The sequence below is a fragment of the Mercenaria mercenaria genome, chromosome 17 (genome assembly GCF_021730395.1).
Source record: "Mercenaria mercenaria strain notata chromosome 17, MADL_Memer_1, whole genome shotgun sequence".
Taxonomy (NCBI): Eukaryota; Metazoa; Mollusca; class Bivalvia; order Venerida; family Veneridae; genus Mercenaria; species Mercenaria mercenaria.
Window position 1 is genome coordinate 16,458,483 of NC_069377.1, and position 24,976 is coordinate 16,483,458.

A 24,976-nucleotide genomic window follows, 5' to 3' on the forward strand; every position below is an offset into this window, starting at 1 on the left:
TTCTTGCGAGGCAAGTCATCCCACTGTTTCAAAATAATGCCAATATCACTCTGTTTCAACAGGATAATGCCACAAGCCATCACATGACAGCTAGAGATACTGTGAATTTCCTCAGGACGAATAACATTGCATTTATTAATGACTGGCCCGCCAAAAGCCCAGATCTGAATCCCATCGAACACCTGTGGGATAATTTGGACCAACGTATTAGACATCGCCCTATTCCATCGTCGAACGTCATTGTACTAACACGAGCCTTAATTCAGGAGTGGAAAAACACTCCACAGGTCGAAATCAACACACTTGTCGGTTCTATGCGCCAACGATGCCAGGCAGTCCTCGATGCACCCGATATTAATGTGTGATTTAGGTGTACGTCCCGTACCACGTAAACGTATAGAGCGATAAAATTTTCCAATACATATAAAAATAATTTAACCCTTGTTTTCATATTTACGTATATCTTTTGCACTTACACAGCGGAAGTTACAGCTCGTTTAAATGGGTCGACCGTGTTGTTGTACTTATATAATAGACTGACCCGGTTTATAGGTTGGTCAGGACTACAATATGTATTGTATTTTACCATCGAAATATTTCTATAAAATGCTTCTTCCCCTTCCGTTTGGATCCATCCATGTTTACAAACACGTTTGTTTATTTTATGGACTGTATAAATACCGCACAGTATTATGGCGTTTTTATTTTTAGCAAACAATCAGTACTTAGCATTCTGTTTTAAAATAAAATATAGTGGATCTAAGTTTAATCGTCGGCTTGTTGGCGCAGTAGGTAGAGTGGCTAGACAAGTAATCACTTTTGTAGCGATAGTTTCGATGGTTCGAACCTTTCATCCGTCATTTTTTTTTATTTTGCATAAAACATATAAGTTTAATTTTATACTTTGTGTAAGTCTGTTTACCTCTGGTTTCTAATTCACTCACGAAAGCTTCAAAAACATTAGATTACTTCAAAGATGAGGCGTATTTAAACATAATTACGTGTTAAAAGTAACACACCTAAGTTAGTGAACAAGTTATAGTATACTAGACTAACCAACTTGTGTGGTTTTCGTTGAATTGTATTTTTTTTAAAAAAAAGAAACTAAATACATTTTTCAAAATATTTTACGGGTATGGGAATCGAACTCCCGACGAAAAAGTGTAACACGAATACCGTTACCGCTCGGCCAACGAGGAATTACTGTTTGCATCGTAAACGTAGTGTATTAACTTGAATTTATGCTATTGTTTTGTTTGTTTACATTTCAAAGCGCCTTATTACTGTGCGATACCTATACTTGTTTTGTTCAATGTATTTATTATCGGAAGCATACACCGTATTATTAGGAAAATAATCGGGTTTATGATTTGGCGGCAAAAATGCGCGAGTTTTTCGGTAGTAGTAAGGGCTGTCATTCGAGGTTTATTAGATAAGCCGCCAAGTTGTGAAATTTCCGACAATGTTTAAATATTTTCGTTCATTTGCTATAAAATCACAACATTGTCAACAATTGATTAAATCATACCATCTCTCAATATTTAATTCTAATTTCATATTTAGTTTGGCACGTGCGTAAAAGGAAGCATAGCAAATGTGAAGCATATTATCGACTCTATTTTCATCATATAAAATAAGTCTGGTTTTCACATATGATTATACATGTATATAGTTTTTGTGCCTAAATATGTTATATGTAATGAACAAGAGGGTCATGATGACCCTAGATCGCTCACCTGAGTAATATGAGCTACATGTTTTCAAATGTCAAACTGATGCTAAAATATTAAGAAAGTAGGTCAGTAGGTCATATTTATGGTCATTGAAAGTCAGTTAAAGATCAGTATGCAAAACTGTACATGTCATCCAAATTTCAAGTCTTATCTTAAAAAACAAGAAAGTAGGTCAGTAGGTCACATTCATGGTCACTGAAAGTTAGTTTAAGATCGGTGTGAAAACTGTACATGTCATCCAAATTTCAAGCCTGTATCTTAAAAAACAAGAAAGTAGGTCAGTAGGTCACATTCATGGTCACTGAAAGTTAGTTTAAGATCGGTGTGAAAACTGCACATGTCATCCAAATTTCAAGGTTGTATCTTAAACAAGAGGGCCATGATGGCCCTATATATCCCTCACCAGAGTTGATCTGGCCTACTGGCCTAGTTTTTGACCCCACACGACCAGGAGTTGAACTTGACCTAAAGATCATCAAGACAAACATTCTGACTAAATTTCATTAAGATCTGGTCACAACTGTGGCCTCTAGAGTGTTCACAAGCTTTTCCTTTGATTTGACCGGTGACCTATTTTTTGACCCCACATGACCCAGATTCGAACTTAACCTATAGATTATCAAAACAAACATTCTGACTAATTCTCATGAGTTTCAAACTTAAATTGTGGTCTCTATAGTGTTGAAAAGATTTTACTTTGATCTGGCCTAGTGACCTAGTTTTTGACCCCACATGACCCAGATTCAAAGCTGACCTAGAAATGATTAAGAAAAATATTCTGACCCAGTTTCATAAAGATTGAGTCACAAATGTGGCCTCTAAAGTGTTCACAAGCCTTTCCTTTGATTTGACCAGGTGACCTAGATTTTGACCCCACATGACCCAGATTCGAACTTGACCTAGAAATCATCAAGCCATACTTTCTAAGTTTCATAAATATTGGGTCACAACTGTGGTCTCTAGAGTGTTCACAAGCTTTTCCATTGATCTGACCATCTGACCTAGTTTTTGACCCAACATTAATCAGATTCGGACTTGATCTAGAGAACATTCTAATCAAGTTTCATAAAGATTGGGGCACAAATGTGGTCTTTAGAGTATTCACAAGCTTTTCCTTTGATCTGACCTACTAACCTAGGTTTTGACCCCACACGACCCAATTTCGAACTTGACCTAGAGTTTATGAACACTAACATTCTGACCAAGTTTCATGAAGATTGGTTCAAAAATGTGGTCTCTAGAGTGTTCACAAGCTTTTCCTTTGATCTAACCTATTGACCTAGTTTTTGACCCCACATGACCCAGTTTCGAACTTGACCTAAAGATCACCAAGAGTAACATTCTGACCAAGTGTCATAAAGATTGGGTCATAAATGTGGTCTCTAGAGTGTTCACAAGGTAAATGTTGACGGACGACGCACGACGGACGACGCCGGACAATGACCGGTCACAATAGCTCACCTTGAGCACTTTGTGCTCTGGTGAGCTAAAAACAAGAAAGTAGGTCAATAGGTCACATTCCACATTACCCAGATTCGAACTTGACCTAAAGAACATCAAGTTTAACATTCTAACCAAGTGTCATAAATGTGGCTTTTAGAGTGTTAACAAGCTTTTCCTTTGTTTTGACCTGGTGACCTAGTTTTTGACACCATCTGACCCAGACTTAAACTTGACCTAGAGATAATTAAGATTAACATTCTGACCTCATTAAAATATGGTCATAAATGTGGCCTCTAGAGTGTTAACTAGCTATTCCTTTGATTTGACCTGATGACCTAATTTCTAACCCCACCTGACCCAGATTTGAACTTGACCTAAAGATTAACATTCTGACCAAGTGTCATTAAGATATGGTCATAAATATGGCCTCTAGAGTGTTTACTAGCTTTTCCTTTGATTTGACCTGGTGACCTAGTTTTTGACCCCAGATGACCAAGATTCGAACTTGACCTAAAGATCATCAAGATTAACAATCTGGCCAAGTGTCATTAAGATATGGTCATAAATGTGGTCTCTAGTGTTTACTAGCTTTTCCTTTGATTTGACCTGGTGACCTAGTTTTTGACCCCAGATGACCAAGATTCGAACCTGACCTCAAGATCATCAAGATTAACATTCTGACCAAGTTTCATGAAGATACAGTCAAATGTGGCCTCTTGAGTGTTATCAAGCTTTTCCTTTTATTTGACCTGATAGCCTAGTTTTTAACCCCGCCTGACCCAGATTTGAACTTGGCATAAAGATCAAAGAACTTGCATATATCACCGTCTTAAATCATTATTGAAAAATATCAAACTATTTAATATATCATCAAAACAACAACTCGTTTATTTTCTGGCATGCCTTTATTTCTTTCTCCTTTCTATCATGTTGAAACAATGAAATTATTCAAAATACAAATTTTATATAAACGCCATTTTATTTTCTGTACCAACACCAATTTTTAAAACATCCTTAACCCATCTAGCTAAATATTAACAGGTTTTCATTTAACATTTTATTTCGGGGTCGTACCACATAAATAGACAATTTTGTACAAAGGCAGGAAAATCTTTGCAAATAAATGCTCAAGGTTAGAACAGTAACACTGAAAAAAGTCAGCAACATGAAAACTAGAAATCAAGTAATAGAAACAAGCGAATGAAGTATGCCATGCAATACAAAGTCCCCTACTTGAAGGTAACTAGTCGTCTCAACTGCAGTCTATCATCTATAACTATCAAAAGGTATTTAATTTCAATTTTACTGACATTTCCTTTTTCAATTAATGGGAAAATATATATAAACAAGAGGACCATGATGGTCCTGAATCGCTCACCTATCCCCACATGACCCAGTGTTCAACTGAGTATGACGTCGTTATTTCTATTATTTGACATAGTGACCTGGTTTTTGAGCACATGTGACCTAGATATCATCAAGATAAAAAATTCTGACCAATTTTCATGAAGATCCATTGAAAAATATGGCCTCTAGAGAGGTCACAAGGTTTTTCTATTATTTGACCTAATGACCTAGTTTTTGAAGGCACGTGACCCACTTTTAAACCTGACCTAGATATCATCAAGGTGAACATTCTCACCAATTTTCATGAAGATCTCGTGAAAAATATGGCCTCTAGAGAGGTCACAAGGTTTTTCTATTTTTCGACCTACTGACCTAGTTTTTGATCGCACATGACCCAGTTACGAGCCTGACCTAGATATCATCAAGCTGAACATTCTCACCAATTTTCATGAAGATCCATTGAGAAATATGGCCTCTAGAGAGGTCACAAGGTTTTTTCTATTTTTAGACCTACTGACCTAGTTTTTGACCCCACGTGACCCAGTTTCGAATTTGACTTAGATATCATCAAGATGAACATTCTGACCAATATTCATGAAGATCTCTTGAAAAATATGGCCTCTAGAGAGGTCACAAGGTTTTTCTATTTTTAGATATACTGACCTAGTTTTTAACCCCACGTGACCCAGTTTCGAACTTGACCTAGATATCTTCAAGGTAAACATTCTGACCAATTTTCATGAAGATCCATTGAAAAATATCGCCTCTAGAGAGGTCACAAGGTTTTCCTATTTTTAGACCTACTGACCTAGTTTTTGACCGCACGTGACACAGTTTCGAACTTGACCTAGATATCATCAAGGTGAACATTCTTACCAATTTTCATGAAGATCCATTGAGAAATATGGCCTCTAGAGAGGTCACAAGGTTTTTCTATTTTTAGATCTACTGACCTAGATTTTGACCCCACATGACCTAGTTTCGAACTTGACCTAGATATCATCAAGGTGAACATTCTGACCAATATTCATGAAGATCTCATGAAAAATATGGCCTCTAGAGAGGTCACAAGGTTTTTCTATTTTTAGATCTACTGACCTAGTTTTTAACCCCACGTGACCCAGTTTCGAACTTGACCTAGATATCATCAAGATGAACATTCTGACCAGTTTTCATGAAGATCCATTGAGAAATATGGCCTCTAGAGAGGTCACAAAGTTTTTCTATTTTTAGACCTAATGACCTAGTTTTTGACCCTACGTGACCCAGTTTCGAACTTGATCTAGATATCATCAAGGTAAACATTCTGACCAATATTCATGAAGATCTCATGAAAAATATGGCCTCTAGAGAGGTCACAAGGTTTTTCTATTTTTAGATCTACTGACCTAGTTTTTAACCCACGTGACCCAGTTTCGAACTTGACCTGAATATCATCAAGATAAACATTTTGACCGATTTTCATGAAGATCCATTGAGAAATATGGCCTCTAGAGAGGTCACAAGGTTTTTCTATTTTTAGACCTACTGACCTAGTTTTTGACCCCACGTGACCCAGTTTCGAACTTGGCCTAGATATCATCAAGGTGAATATTCTGACCAATTTTCATGAAGATCTTGTGAAATATATGGCCTCTAGAGAGGTCACAAGGTTTTTCTATTTTTAGACCTACTGACCTAGATTTTGACGGCACGTGACCCAGTTTCGAACTTGACCTAGATATCATCAAGATGAACATTCTGACCAACTTTCATAAAGATCCCATGAAAATGTGACCTCTAGAGTGGTCACAAACAAAAGTTTACGGACGCACGGACGGACGACGGACGACGGACACCGCGCGATCACAAAAGCTCACCTTTTCACTTTGTGACAGGTGAGCTAAAAAATCATCATATTAAATGGACGTCATTCTGAAGAAAATCCACCAACAAATGTTTTAATTGGGTCAATATGATACATGAGCTAATATTACTAGACAAGACCACCCAGTCCATCCATGCCAAGTTCACCAACTTCCACCACACGGTCTCAGAGGAAATAAGAGTTAGAGTTATGCAACTTGTCCTATGAGGTCACCCCATAATGCCGAATGTATGTATATAGAGAATATTAGGTTACTGTCTTTCTTAACTTAAGTTTATCCACTGAGTTGGAGAAAGGTTTATCCACCCGAGGCTTGCCGAGGGGGATAAATCTTTCGGAGACGAAGTGGATAAACTTAAGTTAAGAAAAACAGTAACCTAATATTCTATTTATCCTGCAGTCAATAAAATCTGTGTATAACATATATTTACTTTCAAAATGTTTTTCTCTACAAAAATAATCCAGAATTTCACTCACTTATGAATTCCTACGCCCTTCAACCCTTGTCTGCTTGATCCAGTTACACACGATTCCTTACAATAAAACATTATTTCATGCCTCATACTTTGCCTTCTGAAGTTCTGTGTATTATAAATCATCGGTGCTAACAGGGCATTCGCGTACAAAACAAGCAGAATGGTTTTGACTCGGATAGAATACAGCCGAAAATCACGCTTGAGATGAATTCAAATGCCCGCAGTCTTAAATTTACTCCATTTCCGTACAAGACGATGTGAGATAATGAAATTCCTTCCACGATGAATAGTTTAGATCCAATAATTACAATAAACGACTGCTTAAATCTGGTTATTTGTGTAAATTTCTACCTAAAAATGAGTGAACGCCTGATAAACAAAGTCAAGGTCGATTCACACAGACTTTAAAAACCGTCACCGTACCATTCCGTATGGAGGTTTACAAGGACAGAGTGAACCAATTTTTTTATTTTTTTTACCGTGGCTGTCGTCATAGAATGATGAAATGTTTGAGCTTCGAACTCTTGGCCCAGTTTACATTGCCTTTATAGCACATATACTTGAAAAAGTAGTCCGTCAGTTGCATTGACGGTATAAACCTGCATTGACTGAATAAACCTCAAGTTTACACGGCAGGCTGATATCGGCCTGATAAATGCATAGTGGTAGGATAAAAAGAATTTTAAAGTATTTGACCAAGAAGTTTTAGAGAAACCTGCTTACATGCACTTTTATGACATAATCGTGGACGAAAGGGTGGAAACAAAGCTGTACTAGTTGAAAACCAAACTGAACTTCCACACAAAGGTTTTGTAAAAAACAACAGTAGCTAGGTAACATAATCATTTTTATGCTTACCGGTACATCTACATCTACATCTACGTGTTACATCAGCGCAGTCACTCTTGACTATTATGTGATGGGTGGTTACTAGGCAGAAAAAGTAAGAAATGGGTTGAAAAGTAGAAAAGTTAGAAGTAAGTAAGTTCAAAGATAGAAGAATATAACAGTTTTTCCCAGCTGCGTTTTCGCCTGCCTCTCCCCAAGCCGGTAGCAGGCGAGATTACCTCAACACTGAATCGAATCGCACTTTTTTGTTTTTGGCAATAATGTTATGTTACTAATGTGTTTATTTCATTTTTCTGCACACCGGAAACAACTTCAGGTCGTCGCGACATGACAAAGTTATATAGTTGTTGAACGATGGTGAGAAGGATTTGAAGCGATAAAGTGTTAATGAATCGATTTTATAATGAAACGGCGAGGCTATCTATCCGGCAACCATTAGTGCCAATCGTATCATGTCTGTCTGTTTGTTTGGTTAATGGATAAAATCTATAAATATGTATATAATTTTTACACAAAGGATCCTGATATATACAAACTGATTTTTTGTGTGCAAAAAAGTGAAAGACAAAATTATTTAAAAAAAAATACTGTTCAAAGTAAACACAACTGCATGTCAGCCAGTATACAAGTCACGTGTATGCACCTTCAGGGGCCACCGGAATCTTCTCAGGGTCAAGGCCACATTGCTTCATTTGTACGGCAACGTTAAACAGGTAGTCAAAACTTTCTGCCCTAGAAAAAATAAAATCAGTCCATGGATCAGTAAGAGAGATACGACTTCCGGGGATAGGTTAGTTTGCTATTTCAGTTACATGCTGCGGTCAATTAAACTATCAGGTTTTCCTTGATATTTTACCAGTACTTTGTGTCCGCAAATCGTCACAGAGAAAATCCCCTCCATGACTAAATATATTAAGTCCTGCAGCCAAAATAGTTGAGCTATTTATATATCAAATCATAAAGTTAACTTTCAGAGAGAGAAATTATAGCTTCTCTGGTTTCAATCAGTTAAAAAGACTAAAATCTCACTGCAGATTTGTGAGACATGAAAACAGAGATTTGAGTGTATATGCAAATGTTGAACCAGTACGAATGTGTAGTACAATTCGGGTGTGTATATACAGTGAAACAAACAACACCTGTCATCAAAGACATCCTAATTCTCAAGATGAGCCGTTTCATTTCCGATTTAAATATTTACAGTATTTTAACCTGTAAATAAAGACAATCTGCATGTAAAGACCACCTTGTCTCTTCCATGAGTTGTCCTTATATACAAGTTTTAATGTAACTAACTTACATGCATTTAACTTTTTGCCAAGATGGTCCCCACACATACATCCCGTGTCTTCTAATCAATATTGCACTAGTTTCTGGATAATCCAACATTGCGGCCGTCATAGATTCCTTTTGAAATACAAAAATATACAATACTAAAACTAAAAGAAGAGCCATGTTCGACATGGCCTTCCCCCACCCATCCCCGCCAAAACGGATGTTTAGTGTAAAATGTGTTTTAGAAATGCAGCCAATTCTCCATAATATCCTCCATTTCTTGCACGTAGTTCAATATATAATTATAAGCGCAACTATCTCTGTAACTGATAGTGTATTAAATGTTCGTTTACTATTCTATTTCAAGAATATGAAAACAAAAAGGGTAAGATATTATATATCATAAACTGTAAATTGTTTACACACTGTAAGTAAATTACAAAATAAAACTCGGGTTTGTTCCATCTTCTATCCAAGAAGTTAAATGAACCTGAAATTCCAGTTATTTCAGAGCAATCAAATCTTACACACAGCGTTTAGTCTTAAATTTACATATTTTTTAATCAGGTGACCTATATTTTATGTTAGACATTTCGTTCTTTTATTTTTCCTGTAACCTTAACTTTGTAATACATAACTTGAATACTCTTAAATATCCCTAATTAAATCCATTTATATTACAAGAGACGTTATTTGGCTGATTCAGTGTAAAATCGAAATATACGCACGTGCTGCATATAGTAAGATACCTAGTGTTCAACGAGTGGAAGCTCTTTTGATCTTACATGTAAAACAAACTAATTTTCTTTTCATATCACACTGTTTTCCAATTTAACCAAACTTTATCATGTTATTTGTAAAATTACCACAAACATTATATTCAATGAACAAAAAATGTGTAATTGATTACTATAAATGCATACCGCTATTTCATCTTCAGTAGATTTGTTTTCTATAATCGGAACAACCATGGTATCGTAGTAGTCAAAATGTTTATCTGAAACAGAAATATGCATTTGTTATACTCAAAATAATTAAAACTTCTAAATTTAAGACTGTGCCAGACAGAGAGTACAGGGCACAGACAGACAGGCAGACAGACAGCCAGACTGAAATGACAATCAATATAAGCACAGAAGAGGAATCATACACATAAATAAAAAACATTTAAGTAAAACTGAACAACAATTAGAACACTTCCAAAGTAAGTGGACGACACCAATATTAATTACATGTACACATTTGCTTCAATACAAAATCATTATTATCGCACCGTATTATACTTGGTATTTCCATTTTAGGAAATAATCGTTTGTGATTTGGCGGCAAATATTCATCTATCTTGAGGTGAACATTTTTCATAATGACCATGTCAGGAATACAATATTTATATACTGCTGTTATTTAAGGTGTATGATCATATACTTATGCACCTGTCAATATTTTGCCAGCCCGGGGGAGCGGCGGGCATACACGGGACTTTAGACAGAAGACCATTCCCGACAGGCGGGAATTTGACAAACATTTGATGTACCAACCAGGCTCTAGGGTGGGATTTAGACAAAAAAGGTTGTCTCTGGGGTGGGGATTTAGACAACAAAATTTTTGAAATGTCAAATTCCCCTGGGTCAGCCCGCCGCCCCCCCCCCCCCCCCAACGGACGGGCAAAATATTGACAGGTGCATTATTAGAAGGTAAATGACTTATGCTTGTTTGAAAGTAACAATTGGAACCTATGTTGCTATGTTTGATGGCGTTAAAGTGGCAGCGTCTCAATCTTCTTGTTTTTGTTTTTTTTTCACAACGAAAAAAGACCCCGGATTTCATTTCAATCATGGTCAGGCACCCGGATAGATCCAACGACATTCCATATTCGTTTTAATTTGGAAAATCATTTTCACTACAGGTAAAACAATGTCAGCTTTCTTAAAGCTCTTAAGGAAATGTAAACAAAACAACTGTCAACGAAAAAGTAAAAGAATCGGTGTTTAGATAAGAAGACCTTTCTGCCATTTTCAATACAAACGCTTCTAAGAAACAAGATCTTTACCAGAATTTCCTTTTTTGATACACTGTATCATTTTCTGATGTGTAATGCGAAATTCTGTTCCTGGCCATAACATGGACACCATCACAGCAGCCGTGTTGTGTACATGATATACTGCATTACATCCTGGAATAAACACTGTCTTTTTAATAGTTCATACTTCTCAGATTTCGAGATGAACGAAGGCTGAAAAAAATAACAATGATTAAGAAAATCAGTCAAAGGAGGCTACAAGTATCATTATCTTACCATGAAAATATATAGAGATTTTATAGATCAAGTGTTTTAATGTTTTATGTGCACGCGCCTGTGGCTTGGTCAGGCCAAGTTGACATTTTTAGATAGTAATTCTGAACCTTCATTGGTTATGTTTGAAATATCATTTGTTGTCATGTTTAAGCTAAAATTTGCTAGGGTACAGAACCTTAATTTTCGAAAAATGTTTGACAAGATCTTTATGTTTACAAAAGGGAAATCTGAAAATATATTAATTTAAATAGAAACTGTTTAAGAATATTTTTATAAAAACTTAAAGGAACCTTAGTACTTTTATGGTAACAGTATTTCTTGTTACATGTAGTTCAAAACGTGAACTTAGACACATTGTTATGATTGTATGGTTTCACTTCCTTCGAAGAGTTTAACCGTCTGCTTCTGCAGTGGACCACGTGACCGGAAGTGCTTGTATGGACGATACAGGCCTAGATGCTCCTAAAGAATCTAAGTTAATGTCTCAAAGAAACTACCAATACCGCTATAGCTCTTCCATAGACATGGGTCTCTTCTGCCAGTGCTTTTGGAGTTACATCCAAACCCCCACACGAGTGTGTTTAATCAAATAAAAATGTCAACGCCTCACAGGGACGCCCGGTCGCAAATAGTCACGGTTTATCATGTTATTACTATAACTTTATAAATGTATAGCTAAACTCAGCATGATTTTGTACTATCACTAAAATGGCATGGTTTACATGACATTCAGTTGTGAATGCAGCTTTACTGTGGACAGTTATATATTTGGCCAAACTGAGGGGGTCAAATATTTTAGTGAAAGATTAGCATAATATATGTACTCACCTTCATTAAGCCTATATACCACAGTGATCAAAGGTGTACATGTACTCTTCTTCAATTTCTTCTCTGCTGGGGGGAGATCAATATCTGTGCCATCACTAGTTTGAACAAACAAGTCCTCGCCCTGTATTGGAACTATCAGACTCAGACAAAACAAATTATTATCTTCATTAGTTGTGATTGGCTTTAAATGACACTTCACTTAGTATATTACAACACCACTCACTTAGTATATTACAACACTACTAGCAATCGAACAAATCTTTTCCATTTTGTAATCTAATTATTGTTAATAAAGAATCATATTAGACATTGCAATCAAGAAAAACAGAACTACGTGTACCTGAACAAGTTCCTTTTGAACACCAGAGGGAGTTATGTAGATTTTATCACTGAAATGTATAAACAACAAGAGCCATGTTAGACATGGCTAATCCCCACGCCGGGCATATCATAATTGAAGGTTAAAGTTCCTGGCAAGTTAGTGTCTGAAAGTATTAATTTTGGGGAAAGCTTTGAAGAACCGTTTAGCTGTGGTCCGCATCAGGGGTTTAAAGATGTGGAAGAAAGAATAAGTCAGTGCTGAGGTAGATTACTGCTAAATTCATTAACAGTATAGCTATGATGTTTTTCTATATGGCTACTGTAAAAAGAAGGAATGGAAAGCTAACAGGGAACAAGAGTGCCAGAATGTCACAATATACGCCCGTCACAGCAAATTTCTTTACCCTAGCAGCTGTATTTGCAAATGGAATTTTAATTTTGTGGTTGTTTAGTAATCATTGTAAGTCTTCTGTTTTTCTAAATCCACAAAAAAACTCCTTACCAGGTAGAGATACCTTAAAGTACACCTAAAATTGGAAAGTAACATCTATGTTGTACCACAGAAAAGTGGTCTTGTTTTTTCCCTACGGTCAATTATAAAAATGTTACAATATAAGTTATTTATAGTAACAACTAAGGGAAGTTAATCTTAAAAAAAAATGTAAGTCCACATAAAAATCTTTACCAGGTAGAGATTGGTCAAAATGCACCTCATAATTGGATGTAGCATGCATGTTGTACTACAGAAAAGTGGTCTTGATTTTTCCGTACGACTAGTAATGAAAAAGTTACAATAAAAGCTATTTAAAGTAACAACAAAGGGAAGTAATTCTAAAGAAGGAACTGCGCATGACACTTCGTCTCATGATGGTGTATAATTGTGCCAAGTTACATCAAAATCCCTCCATGCATGAAGAAGAAATGCTTCGGACAAAGTCATTCTTGTATCTGACCTTTGGCCTCTACGTGTGACCTTGACCTTAGACCTAGGGACCTGGATCTTGCGCAATACACTCCGTCTCGTGGTGGTGAACATTTGTGCCAAGTTATATCAAAATCCCTCTATGCATGAAGAAGAAATGCTCCGGACAAGGTTTTCATTCTTGTATCCTTTGACCTCTGTGACCTTGACCTTAGACCTAGGGACCTGGATCTTGCGCATGACACTCCGCCTCGTGGTGGTGAACATTTGTGCCAAGATATATCAAAATCCCTCCATGCATGAAGAAGATATGCTCCGGACAAAATCTTTTAAGAAAATATGATAAAGGGAAATAACTCAAAAAATAGGCAAATAGAGTTACTGTTCTTGCACACTGCACTTCCTCCCAATGTGTTCTATCAGTGTATGAAGTTTGAAGAAAATCCCTCCAGTACTTTTGGAGTTATGCTCCGGACAAAATTTTTTAAGAAAATAAGATAAAGGGGAATAACTCAAAAAACAGGCAAGGTAGAGTTATTGTTCTTGCACACTGCAATTCCTCCCAATGTGTTCTATCAGTGTATGAAGTTTGAAGAAAATCCCTCCAGTACTTTTGGAGTTATGCTCCGGACAAATTTTTTTTAAGAAAATAAGATAAAGGGGAATAACTCAAAAAATAGGCAAGGTAGAGTTATTGTTCTTGCACACTGCACTTCCTCCCAATGTGTTCTATCAGTGTATGAAGTTTGAAGAAAATCCCTCCAGTACTTTTGGAGTTATGCCCCAGACAACGATCGTTGCGGACGGACGGACAGACGCACGCACGCACGCACGGACGGACGGAGAGCATTTCTAATATCCCCTTCGCCTTTGGCGGGGGATAAATGAACAGTTGTTAAAATACCAAAAGACATACTGTTATGGAAGCATAATTACTAACACGTTGTAGCATGTTGTGAACACAACTTTGGAAAAAAACAACGTTTTCAACGTCACCCCAGGCTTCGAAAAACGGATTTAGACAAATAGAAAAGTATCGACTTTTGCCATGCTGATAAAAAATGGTTAGTTTGCATCAATCAGTCTATCATTGCGTCTTATACAGCCACCAACAGTGGAGATTTTTTCCTAAGAAACCAAACTGCAGTTATCTATTAAACTGTCAAGATTCGCATATCATAGGAATGAAAATCAGCAGGAATCATGAAATTTCGTCGTTGAGGCGAACTACCACTTTTTGTCGCGTCTTAAGAACCATCGATACAACTTAGATCATAGGACGACTTGCAAGTGGCAGCCCTCCAGACTTACTTTAGGCACCTGGGAAGTAACACCGACATTCCGCAACCCTGCTTAATTGCTGCTCACGTAAGACATTTTTGTCCTGTCGTGTTATGAACCCGCATCGGATTTGAAATCAGTTACGCTAACCATATAGTCAAGTAAGCGCAGTGAGTCTCTGTGTATATTTTATCATAATGACTCAGGATTAAAATTTATTTTACGTCACGATGTTCTCAGTTTTATAAATGTTAGTAAACAAACAGTTAGATAAAGATGTAAATCTTAAAAAGGACGCGACTGTAAATAAACGACCTACTGCTAATGTAACGGAAGTAAAGGCTTCTTTACATACTGACACAATACATGGTAACATTTGTTAAAACTCCTATTTTTAAGCTACAGTGACCTTTCACAGATTGTATGAGGGGTTACATTTTATCTAAGATAAAGTTAACGAGCCGATAGAGTAATAGGGGAGTCTAATAACTGACCTATCCATTACCAGACTGACTGTACCTTGATACGTCAGCCCCGCAACTTACCCATTCCGAACACTGAGTGACACGGCATCCCAGCATTTTACCCAGTCCGGACTATGAGTGACACGTTATCCCCGCAACTTACCCAATCCGGATACAGTGTCCGAGTGACACGTCAAGCCCCGCAACTTACCCAGTTCGGACACTGAGTGACACGTAAAGCCCCGCAACTTACTCAGTCCGGACACTGAGTGACACGTAAAGCCCCGCAACTTACCCAGTTCGGACACTGTGTGACACGTAAAGCCCCACAACTTACTCAGTCCGGACACTGAGTGACACGTCAGCCCCGCAACTTACCCAGTTCGGACACTGTGTGACACGTAAAGCCCCGCAACTTACTCAGTCCGGACACTGGGTGACACGTCTGCTCCGCAACTTACCCAGTCCGGACACTGAGTGACACGTCAGCCCCGCAACTTACCCAGTCCGGACACTGAGTGCTCCTCCAGTCAGCCCCCGCAACTTAACCAATCCGGACACTGAATGACACATCAGCCCCGCAACTTACCAAGTCCGGTCACTGAGTGACACGTCAGCCCCGCAACTTAACCATTCCGGACTGAGTGACATGTCAGCCCCGCAACTTACCCAGTCCGGGCACTGAGTGACACGTCAGCCCCGCAACTTACCCAGTTCGGACACTGTGTGACACGTAAAGCCCCGCAACTTACTCAGTCCGGACACTGAGTGACACGTCTGCCCCGCAACTTACCCAGTCCGGACACTGAGTGACACGTCAGCCCCGCAACTTACCCAGTCCGGACACTGAGTGCTCCTCCAGTCAGCCCCCGCAACTTAACCAATCCGGACACTGAATGACACGTCAGCCCCGCAACTTACCCAGTCCGGTCACTGAGTGACACGTCAGTCCCGCAACTTAACCATTCCGTACTGAGTGACATGTCAGCCCCGCAACTTACCCAGTCCGGACACTGAGTGACACGTCAGCCCCGCAACTTACCCAGTCCGGACACTGAGTGCTCCTCCAGTTCCATACATCCAACCAAGGCTGTAGAACTTCCGGCACAAGTCAGGCAAGATCGTGCGTGGATGGTCCTGTAAAATAAATACTTGCATCAGCCTACTTAAAGATTGTTCCCAGTAGGATTCGTATCAGCGATCTCTCTTTTACACAATGTGGTCAGACTCTTGTTTTCGTTTTGGTCGAATCAACGCGAGTTCCGTCATTTATACAGTAGGGGGAACTTCCCGATGGATTTTTTTTTCCGAATCTCCAAATTCCTTGTTTCATCCAAAAGGTTCGGGCATAAGAATACACCATCATTACATAAGATACATCACTGTGAACACGACAGTTTGTTCTAAATTTCTAGCGTTCATTTTTTTTTTGTAATATACTAAAACATTTTTTATTCAAATTATAAATTTCTGTCGAAGATTTCCGAATCTAACCTCCCAGTCTGGAAACTGAGATATTTACACTGAACTGCATGTAAAATTGCGCTTCTCCGACCCGGCGGTGAGTGCACGTCTCGAGAAGGCACAGGACTAGGACATAATTATATTGACCTCTTTCTGTCAGTGTCCTGACTGAAGCCAGCGGCAGTGGCCCTAAAAAGGGTCCTTTGTGTTGAAAGAAGCTACCTTCTTGGTAACGGCCTGCGGATAGACGGCTGAACGTGGGATGCGGGAGGGAGGGGGCACATAAACTCTACGACGAGGGTCCAGCGACGACAACACCAGCCAGCGACTTGCGGCTCCAACCGCCCTTGTTAGGGCGACCTTGCGATACCTCCGGTATTTTGTCTAGCAACCACGTCTCGGGTCTCTGTCGTTTATGGTCTCATTGGCCGTGACAGTGACCCACTTTTGGCTTCAAAATAACTTTGATTTTTTTGGCTAATACTCTACGGAAATTGCGTAGAGGTAAATTCTCTTCACCATTTGGCTTCAATTCTCTTTAACGGCACGCCTGGTGACATGACGGGGGTCCGTACTCTTACATAGCGTAATGCTATATTGTGGCTGTTATGGCCGGACGGACAAACAATGACTGACTGACTGTACAATTGCGATTCACTTAATTATTGTCATATCATCATCATACAAAAACTGATCAAAGTTTAAACAAAACTGAAGAAAGCCTTTAGAAAGATGAAGGGTATCCTTCTAGAAGAGAAATAACTGTATATTTTAACTGCAAGTCCACTTAATATAGTTCGGTTTTGAGGTCAGCGATGTTTTTTTTTTTTTTACTTTTAATAATGGAATAATAATGGAATGATCCGTTATTTGGGTAATGTTATTCAGTACGATAGTGGTTCTTACCTAAATAAGGCAAAGTAAATCTTGCTGATTTGTATACCATATTTGTCAGTTGTTTTTTTTAGGAACAGCGATCAGTAAATGGGGAGAAACTAGACCGCTAAGTGTTTGTTTGCCGTCTCATCAATGTACATACAGTATACATGTATTACATATATACCAATTTATAAACAAAACAATATAAAAGCACACTGTCCCTCATATAACGAGTTATAAGAGACATTTGTTACACTTAGCATTACATAAACATTATTTTAGTCTGTTAAACACTATATTATTTAAATGCTATTAAAGCAAAGAAGAAGACGCAAATTCAGATTTTAAGAGGATATTAAAAGCAGCGATTAAAGCACTGACATTTGAAAAAGAGGCACTACTGCACAAATCAAAACAGATATCACCCCGAACAGATCGTAGGCGAACTAATTATGAGTCATTAAAAGATACAAATAACATAGTAGACAGAAATTAATGATTAACTGTCTTCTGTTTAGAATGTCAAAACAGGTTTTGGCACAAATACTAATGAGTGAATGATTTGAAAACACAAGTTTTAACTTATCGACATCTTGCACATTGTCGAAGTTTGATTCCATTGATAAAACTAGCTCAAGCAATTTAATCCATATTTGGACAGGTTCTATTTTGTATACGTACCAGTTGCAATTCTTATAGGCCTCAAAACGAAATTTACGGTAAGCAGAGTGATGGTCAGGAGACATTATCATATTACAGTAGTACTCTGTGAAAAATTCTGATTTATATTTACAATAATTTCTTATCTTGTTACCACCTATTCTAGTAACACTCGTCGTCCTAATAATTCCTCTTCATATATGACTGAACACTTTCTGCAATATAGACTTTTGACACATGGACATTTATATCGGTACAATTTACAAGGTCACAGACAGATATCTGCTTCTTCACAAAGTATGTAAGCTGTTACATCAGTAACCACTAGTGGGAATTTATTGAAACTAAACATAATTGTTCGCTTGTAACGTACAGGTTCCATAACTCTGTTTTTTCACACGGTTATGCCCCTTTTTCGATTTCGAAATTTTGTAACGTTTTTATATGTACGCAAGAATCTCGGTAAACACTGACTGGAATGGATTAAACTTCATACACCCGTTCACTGTGATGATCTATCGGCTTCATAACTTTCTTCTACTTAACAAATTTTGGTTAAGCTTTTGTATGCATGTACGTACGTATGTTTGCTTGCTTGCTTGTTTTGTTTGTTTGTTTGCAACTTTACAAACACAAACACACCCTGATGATCTATGATTCTGTTTTGCTTTTTACGAAAAGTAATGCCCCTATTTTGTCTTAAGTTTTTCTGTGTTAGCAGATATCTTATTTAGCACTGTAAGAGGGGAAAGTTCGCTTTAACATTAGTTTAAGGAAAATTGTTTATGTTATTGAATCATTAATTTAGCTTTCTTTACTGACAAGTCAAACTGTATTGAGAACACGACTGATAATGAATCAAGGTCAAGAATATCCCGTCATGTGACTCCGCATCTCTGCTTTAATACCTTAAGACAAATCTTGATAATATGTTTATGTTACCCCACCAAAAAATAATTTGATGATTCCTGTTGTGAAATGTATATAGTTAAATACATCACACATATGCTGTATATTAATTATGAAGACAATTAAGACTCGTGTTGGATATTTTATGTAAAAAACTAACAATCGAAATTCGATTCACCTATCATGAATGAATCAGAAAGGTGGAACAAAATCGAGTTCGAGTTCAATATCGTGTTCAAGTTATTAGCCTACCAGAACTCTTATGGCGGTCGCGTAAAAAGCTACAGTAGGCCTACCATGTTAATGAAACTAAACGGGTTTTAACTGAATTCCAATAGGAAAAATATATGCACATGAAAATCTGACGTCACGTTGGCGTATTATTTGGTGCCATATAGGCACCGAGAGAGTTTGATCTTTTATTTTATACAAAAAGATGTCGCAGAATCAAAATTGTATACCGGAATGGTGTTACACTTAATTCACACACACATGTTATCAGTTGACGTGATAACTCCGAACTCGGATGATTAGACGTTTATACCCCCTTCACATCTGCGATTTTTCTTACGATTTGTGACGGATTCCACAAAATCGTAAAAGTTCACCGATTCCCCACATTTACGAACTATTTAAGAGCTGTGTACGATCAAATTGCGATTTATTCCGAGTAATTACGATGCATTTACGACTAAAATTACCGATTTGTTCCGAGTAATTACGAATCAATACGATCGTTTTACGAGCTATTTACGAGTTATTTACGAGGTGTTGCGAGTGAATTACGGATTATTATGATTCACAAAAGGCTTTACGAGTACATTACGATTTGTTTACGAGTTGTTACAAGTAGTTACGTGTTAGATACGAGTATTTACGAATATCATGTTTTCGCAATTCATATTTGCATTCTTCTTGTTGACTACCTCCTTTTTAGGTGGCATTGTTGCAGATATGATTGAGGTTTCACTCCTTTGACGTATTGACAGCAACTGAAAGGAACTGTTCGATTCGGTAGCTATTATGCCTCTCATAAATCGTAAAGCATACGTATTTTATCGTAAAGTACTCGTTAAGTGCCCGTAACATATCGTAAACCCCTCGTACCGCATCGTGAAAGAAAACAAAGTCTTTAAAACTATGATACGTTTACGAGCGCTTACGAGTGGTTTACATGTTGTTTACGATACTTACGACTTGTTACGAGCTCTTTACGAGCTCTTTCCGAGCTATTCACCGATAATTCAAATCGCGGACGATCGTAAGAAATTTTTGACATGTCAAAAATATTACCTCAACGTTCACGATAGCTTGCGATCTTTTGCGAGTGGTGCCGAGCTATTAACGACTACCGACGAGCTATTTACGATTGCCTGCGACTGCCTACGAGTTGGCAAATCGTAAGGAATCGTAAGAAAAAATTGTAGGTTTGAAGGGGGTATTACGCACTCCCAAGTTATTCCGCGGGCGTACTTCCCGTATTCTGACAATGTTAAAACACAGTTAAAGCGTTGATACCGCGTCGAACTACTATATTTGGCGCCATACCTGCGCCATAGTGCTGCCCTATTTAATCTACTTGTTTACATAAAAGACATGTTTAAATCTAAATAACATATAGCAGAAACATGTTAGAACTACTTGGGGTCTGGACCAGCAGTACGACCCTGCACTGGTCTAAGATTAGGCCAGATGGGACAACATCATAACAGCTCCCAAAATAACGAGTATTCCGTTTTGACACATTTTATGTCCATTTATTTACCTCAAAATAACAATTTAATCAAATTCAAAACCATAGAAATACCAACTGATCTCTCGTTTAATATAGTTATAAAATTTCGAACTCTTAATTCATTACGACAGACGTGTGGTGGCATTTCAAATTCAATATTTCAGGATTTCCCCTTATCAGGACAAATCGATTAGTGTTATTCGTAAGAAATGTTTTTAATGACACAGATTCGCTATAAAACAGTAAGAAATTCTTCGTGGTTATTCATACGTTATAATGGTAGATTAACATACTGCCACTTTCTCACTATCCGTAATTATAGAATTCCACATAGAACTGTTGAATACTATTGTGCTTGAAATACGAAAATATTTGTCCTTTATATTTGGTATTGATACATCTAGTTTACCGACATCATTGAAAATATGTATTTAGTAAGTGCATTTTTTTAATCTGACGTCTTTGATATATATAGTCCTAAATATAAGACCTGACATAACTCATATCACTTTAGAACTTCATTTTAATTGATAATTTACATTTTTTATTTTCCATGTTATGTCAGGTCGTTGAAAAAGGCTTTGATAGTAAAAATGTAAAATGTCAGAATATTGACTGTTGAACGTCAAATGACAACTTTTTCACGTCTAATTATTTGGACTATGATATATACTACGTAAACATGCATAGGGTATGCGCATTTCGTTGGAATCATCATATTATAATTAAATTATGAAATGTCCATAAATGACATATTATTCCTGATATTAACTGGAATAATCATTCATTGATAAAACAACACGACACGGGATCTATTTACAATACTGCAATAATCAATTTACCTCCGGATACTTGGACTCCATTTTCCTTGTTTACAAATAATGTCAAGGACGATACAATATTTTAAAAGGGAAACAACTTTAGTTTACTCTTAAATAGGTTAACGGCCAATACAGTACTAGTATGCACAGTACTTGATGAGTGTTCTACAGTGTAAGATACGGTTATTCGGTTATTAGTCTATGTTTTTAAAAGTATACTGAAAAGAGAATGACTGAATAAGTTTGCAGATGAAGTTGTGAAAACATTAATTCAGGGAGGCCTGTCATATAGTAGAATAGCTGTATTATACTGGTCAGTATTATCAGAATGATTTGCACGAAGTTCATGTGGGAGGAAAAGGTAGGTCACTAGGTCGTGGTGGGTCTTTAAAAGTTCGGCGGTATTGAGAGGCGGATCGTGTTGGAAGGGGGTGCCGTTTTGGGGGCCATGTCACCATTCCCTAGTCTGCTGAGAAGTGCTCATGGATAAGGCTCCTTACAAATGCACAAGAGGCCACCATTTCATACCTGTATTTGAAAAATATCATGAACTCACCCCTGCGCCATACCCCCTCTGGTACATACCTAGAATCTACCAAAATGATGTCTGCACTGAGGTCATCTAGATTTAAGGAGGTAGGTTACCTTCATATTTGTATGTGCGCATGTCTAACCGGAAGCTAACGTGACGATTTACGACGACGTTTACGACAAACTAAATGTGTTTGTATATTCATTCTTCTGAAAACAAATCATGAACCTGTCTTCGATCTGATGCTTTATGATGTAATAATGCAGAAATAATGAATAAATTGCCACAGAAACGCTTCAAAACAATGTTCCCTTAAAATGACGTCATTGACGACATGACGTTACGTGTCAGTTACCGCGCAAAATTAATAGCTTTTATCTTGAAAGTACGTAATTCTGTGCATTTTCTTTATTTTAACTATTTTCAAATAACCATTATTTGCTGAAATACTTTTTACGAGTCTTTTGCTCTGAATAATAATCAATATTTTGCTCCTTTTATGTAGTGATATTAAAATGTTGTGCGGAATGTAAGAAAATGGATGATGGTAACCAATGTTTTTTGGAATATAGCTGGGTGAAAGGTTACTTGTTACGGCCATTTTCAAATAAAAAACATAGCAGTTTGATTTGTAATACCTATTTTTCAGGTTCCGTTGATAATTTGTTACTTATATACTAAAACTAAGATCTAAAATTGTTCAAATTTCAGTAGAAAATTGTGGTTTCTTGAATTGAATTGATGTTACCATGGAAACGAAGCCCGTGACCTATGTATCTAAATGTGAAATTCAATAGCGTTGACACTGGTCTGTTTAAGAAACACAACTTCGGCTTTTTATTTTCATTTCAAAAATATCCATGAGAATAATAGCAGCATGCTGAACGATTTTCCATGAAAAATGCCAGGCAAGGGGTACTGCTGTTAGTATTCTAAGCTGTGAAATTTGTTTGAATAAATGCAAATAACACGAAAATATAACTTACGTTAGAAATAATATGTTTTAAAGCTACATCAACTAGAAAGATAATCTAATTCAATATTTTTTATAAGAAATTACGACAAAAAGCAAGATAAAAGCTATTTTAAACATCTCTGTTGCCATGGTTACTTTAAACTTTAAGAAAAATAGGGTACCATGTAAAGTGCTTGGTATTTTGCTAATAATATTACCCAAATATTCCATGTTGGTCATTAACAGAATGGCACTGAAGCCGTCGAAACCCCCTATTTTTATACATAGTTGTTTAAAAATGAGAGAAAATGCGTTACCATGGAAACACGAGCCCCGCGACATATACATTTTAAGCTTATGTTAGAAAGCTAACGTGCATACTAGTAAAAGTATCAATTATGCAGACTTCTACGGATATCAATGAAACTAAAATACACTGAAAAGTGTTAAATATCCGTATTTTCCTTCTTCTTTCAATATGAAATACCTTTGGAGGGTCATGTTCTTTAAACCTGGATAAAAACTGAACTTGAAGAAACAAAGACAAACGAAATTGAGATTGTAGCAGTTAAAACTTCATATAACACGAAATACAAAAAAATTCTGCGGTTCAACTAATTTGAATTTACCCTTGAAACAAGGTAACCTACCTCCTTAATAATGATATTTGGAAGTTAACAAATATTTTGCATTAAGCAAAAAAGGTTACAAAGAAGGAGGCTATCAGAAACAAGAGTCATCAATGTTTAAACTAAGAATTTCTGTTCATTCCATCTATAGTCCATTTTGAGCGACAGCATGACACCATATGGTAATTTATAATATATATAATGTTTTTGTTTCATCAACACTCCAATGACTTTTGCCAGCCATAGCATCAATTGTCTGTTTCAAAAGAGAAACACATGGTATTCTTCCACCAAAAGGTAAGATCTGTGGAACCAATTATAGGGTAAAATGGGGTAACTGGGACAATGGGGAAACTGGGACACTTTACACTTTTCAGTAAATTGGGGTAAATATGGGTTACGTTCCCTAAATAAGATCATGTGTTGAAAAAGAACATTCAGTGTTAAAGCCTATTTTGACAAAAGTTTTCTGCCGATGGAATTGTGAAACATTTTAAGAATCGATTTACGTAGACATATGTTGAGAGTATTACTAATTAAATAAAAATAAGAAAATATAAAATTACACGCTGTAAATAAGTATGCCTATTTTTTCAGATGGTGCATTAAAATGTCCTTGTTATGTTCCTGTCTTGTGAAACGCACAGTAGAAATAGTCGTCTGACTTTATAGATATATTTGCGTATACGTGATCGGTATATCGATAAGATCTTAAAGATATTTGATTTCGATACGGCTTGGTCATAAATGTTACGTCATGATAATTTTTGACGCAAGAAGCTGGTTCTCGTATATATGTAATATCGGATTAAACTTGTTTGAAATATTGAAGCGTATTATGTATCATTGCAAATCAAGGACATGGCATTATCTTTTAAAATTTTATCAAAAAGTATTATAATTTTGTTTTAATGACTTTCATTTTAAATAATAAAGTGGCCTGTCATGAACCGTTGCGTTGACGTCAGACAACGACGTTATAAAACAGGTGCTTGTTTGTGAAATATGGCATGTCCAAAATATTTATCTTAGTATGTGTTGATACCTGAAGTTATGGGAAGAGTTGCAAAACTGTAGGTATCACATTACTTTTTCATACAATGAGATTTGTTTTTGAGAAATTACAACATACTTTATTTTGAACGTTCCTTTTCGAAAGTGTTCCACTTACCCAAATGTATTAGGGCAAGTGGGACACTGCCGTTAAAAACAAAGTTCCCTATGATTTTATTTTTGAACAAAGTGGATGCTGGTAGAAAAAGGAAATATGCTCCAATGAACAGTACGTAA

General features: G+C 36.9%; 1 protein-coding gene across 2 annotated transcripts; it reads right to left on the reverse strand.

Annotated features, from left to right (window-relative positions):
- Positions 1–4,062: 4,062 nt before the first annotated feature.
- On the reverse strand, positions 4,063–21,652 carry LOC123536086 (methylthioribulose-1-phosphate dehydratase-like). Of its 2 annotated transcripts, XM_045318904.2 has the most exons (8): positions 21,592–21,652; positions 16,145–16,239; positions 12,455–12,503; positions 12,115–12,235; positions 11,041–11,163; positions 9,914–9,987; positions 9,016–9,122; positions 4,063–8,447 (listed from the first exon to the last, which is right to left on the reverse strand). In XM_045318904.2, exons 1-8 carry the CDS (start codon positions 21,610–21,612, stop codon positions 8,345–8,347), a joined length of 693 nt encoding a protein of 230 aa, XP_045174839.2. In that variant the 5' UTR covers positions 21,613–21,652; the 3' UTR covers positions 4,063–8,344. The 2 variants fall into 2 exon arrangements, with proteins under 2 accessions (XP_045174839.2, XP_053385172.1); XM_053529197.1 differs by lacking the exons at positions 16,145–16,239; positions 21,592–21,652 and adding an exon at positions 15,605–15,690.
- Positions 21,653–24,976: the final 3,324 nt, after the last annotated feature.

What these genes read in the sequence shown, in the direction of transcription:
- LOC123536086 (XM_045318904.2), bottom strand. Translation starts at nt 21,612, where the DNA reads ATGGAGTCCAAGTATCCGGAG. An exon ending in TATCAAAAAAGGAAATTCTG is followed by an intron (nt 9,988 to 11,040) that starts GTAAAGATCTTG and finishes TTTCTGTTTCAG; the next exon opens with ATAAACATTTTGACTACTAC. An exon ending in CTACTGAAGATGAAATAGCG is followed by an intron (nt 9,123 to 9,913) that starts GTATGCATTTAT and finishes GTATTTCAAAAG; the next exon opens with GAATCTATGACGGCCGCAAT.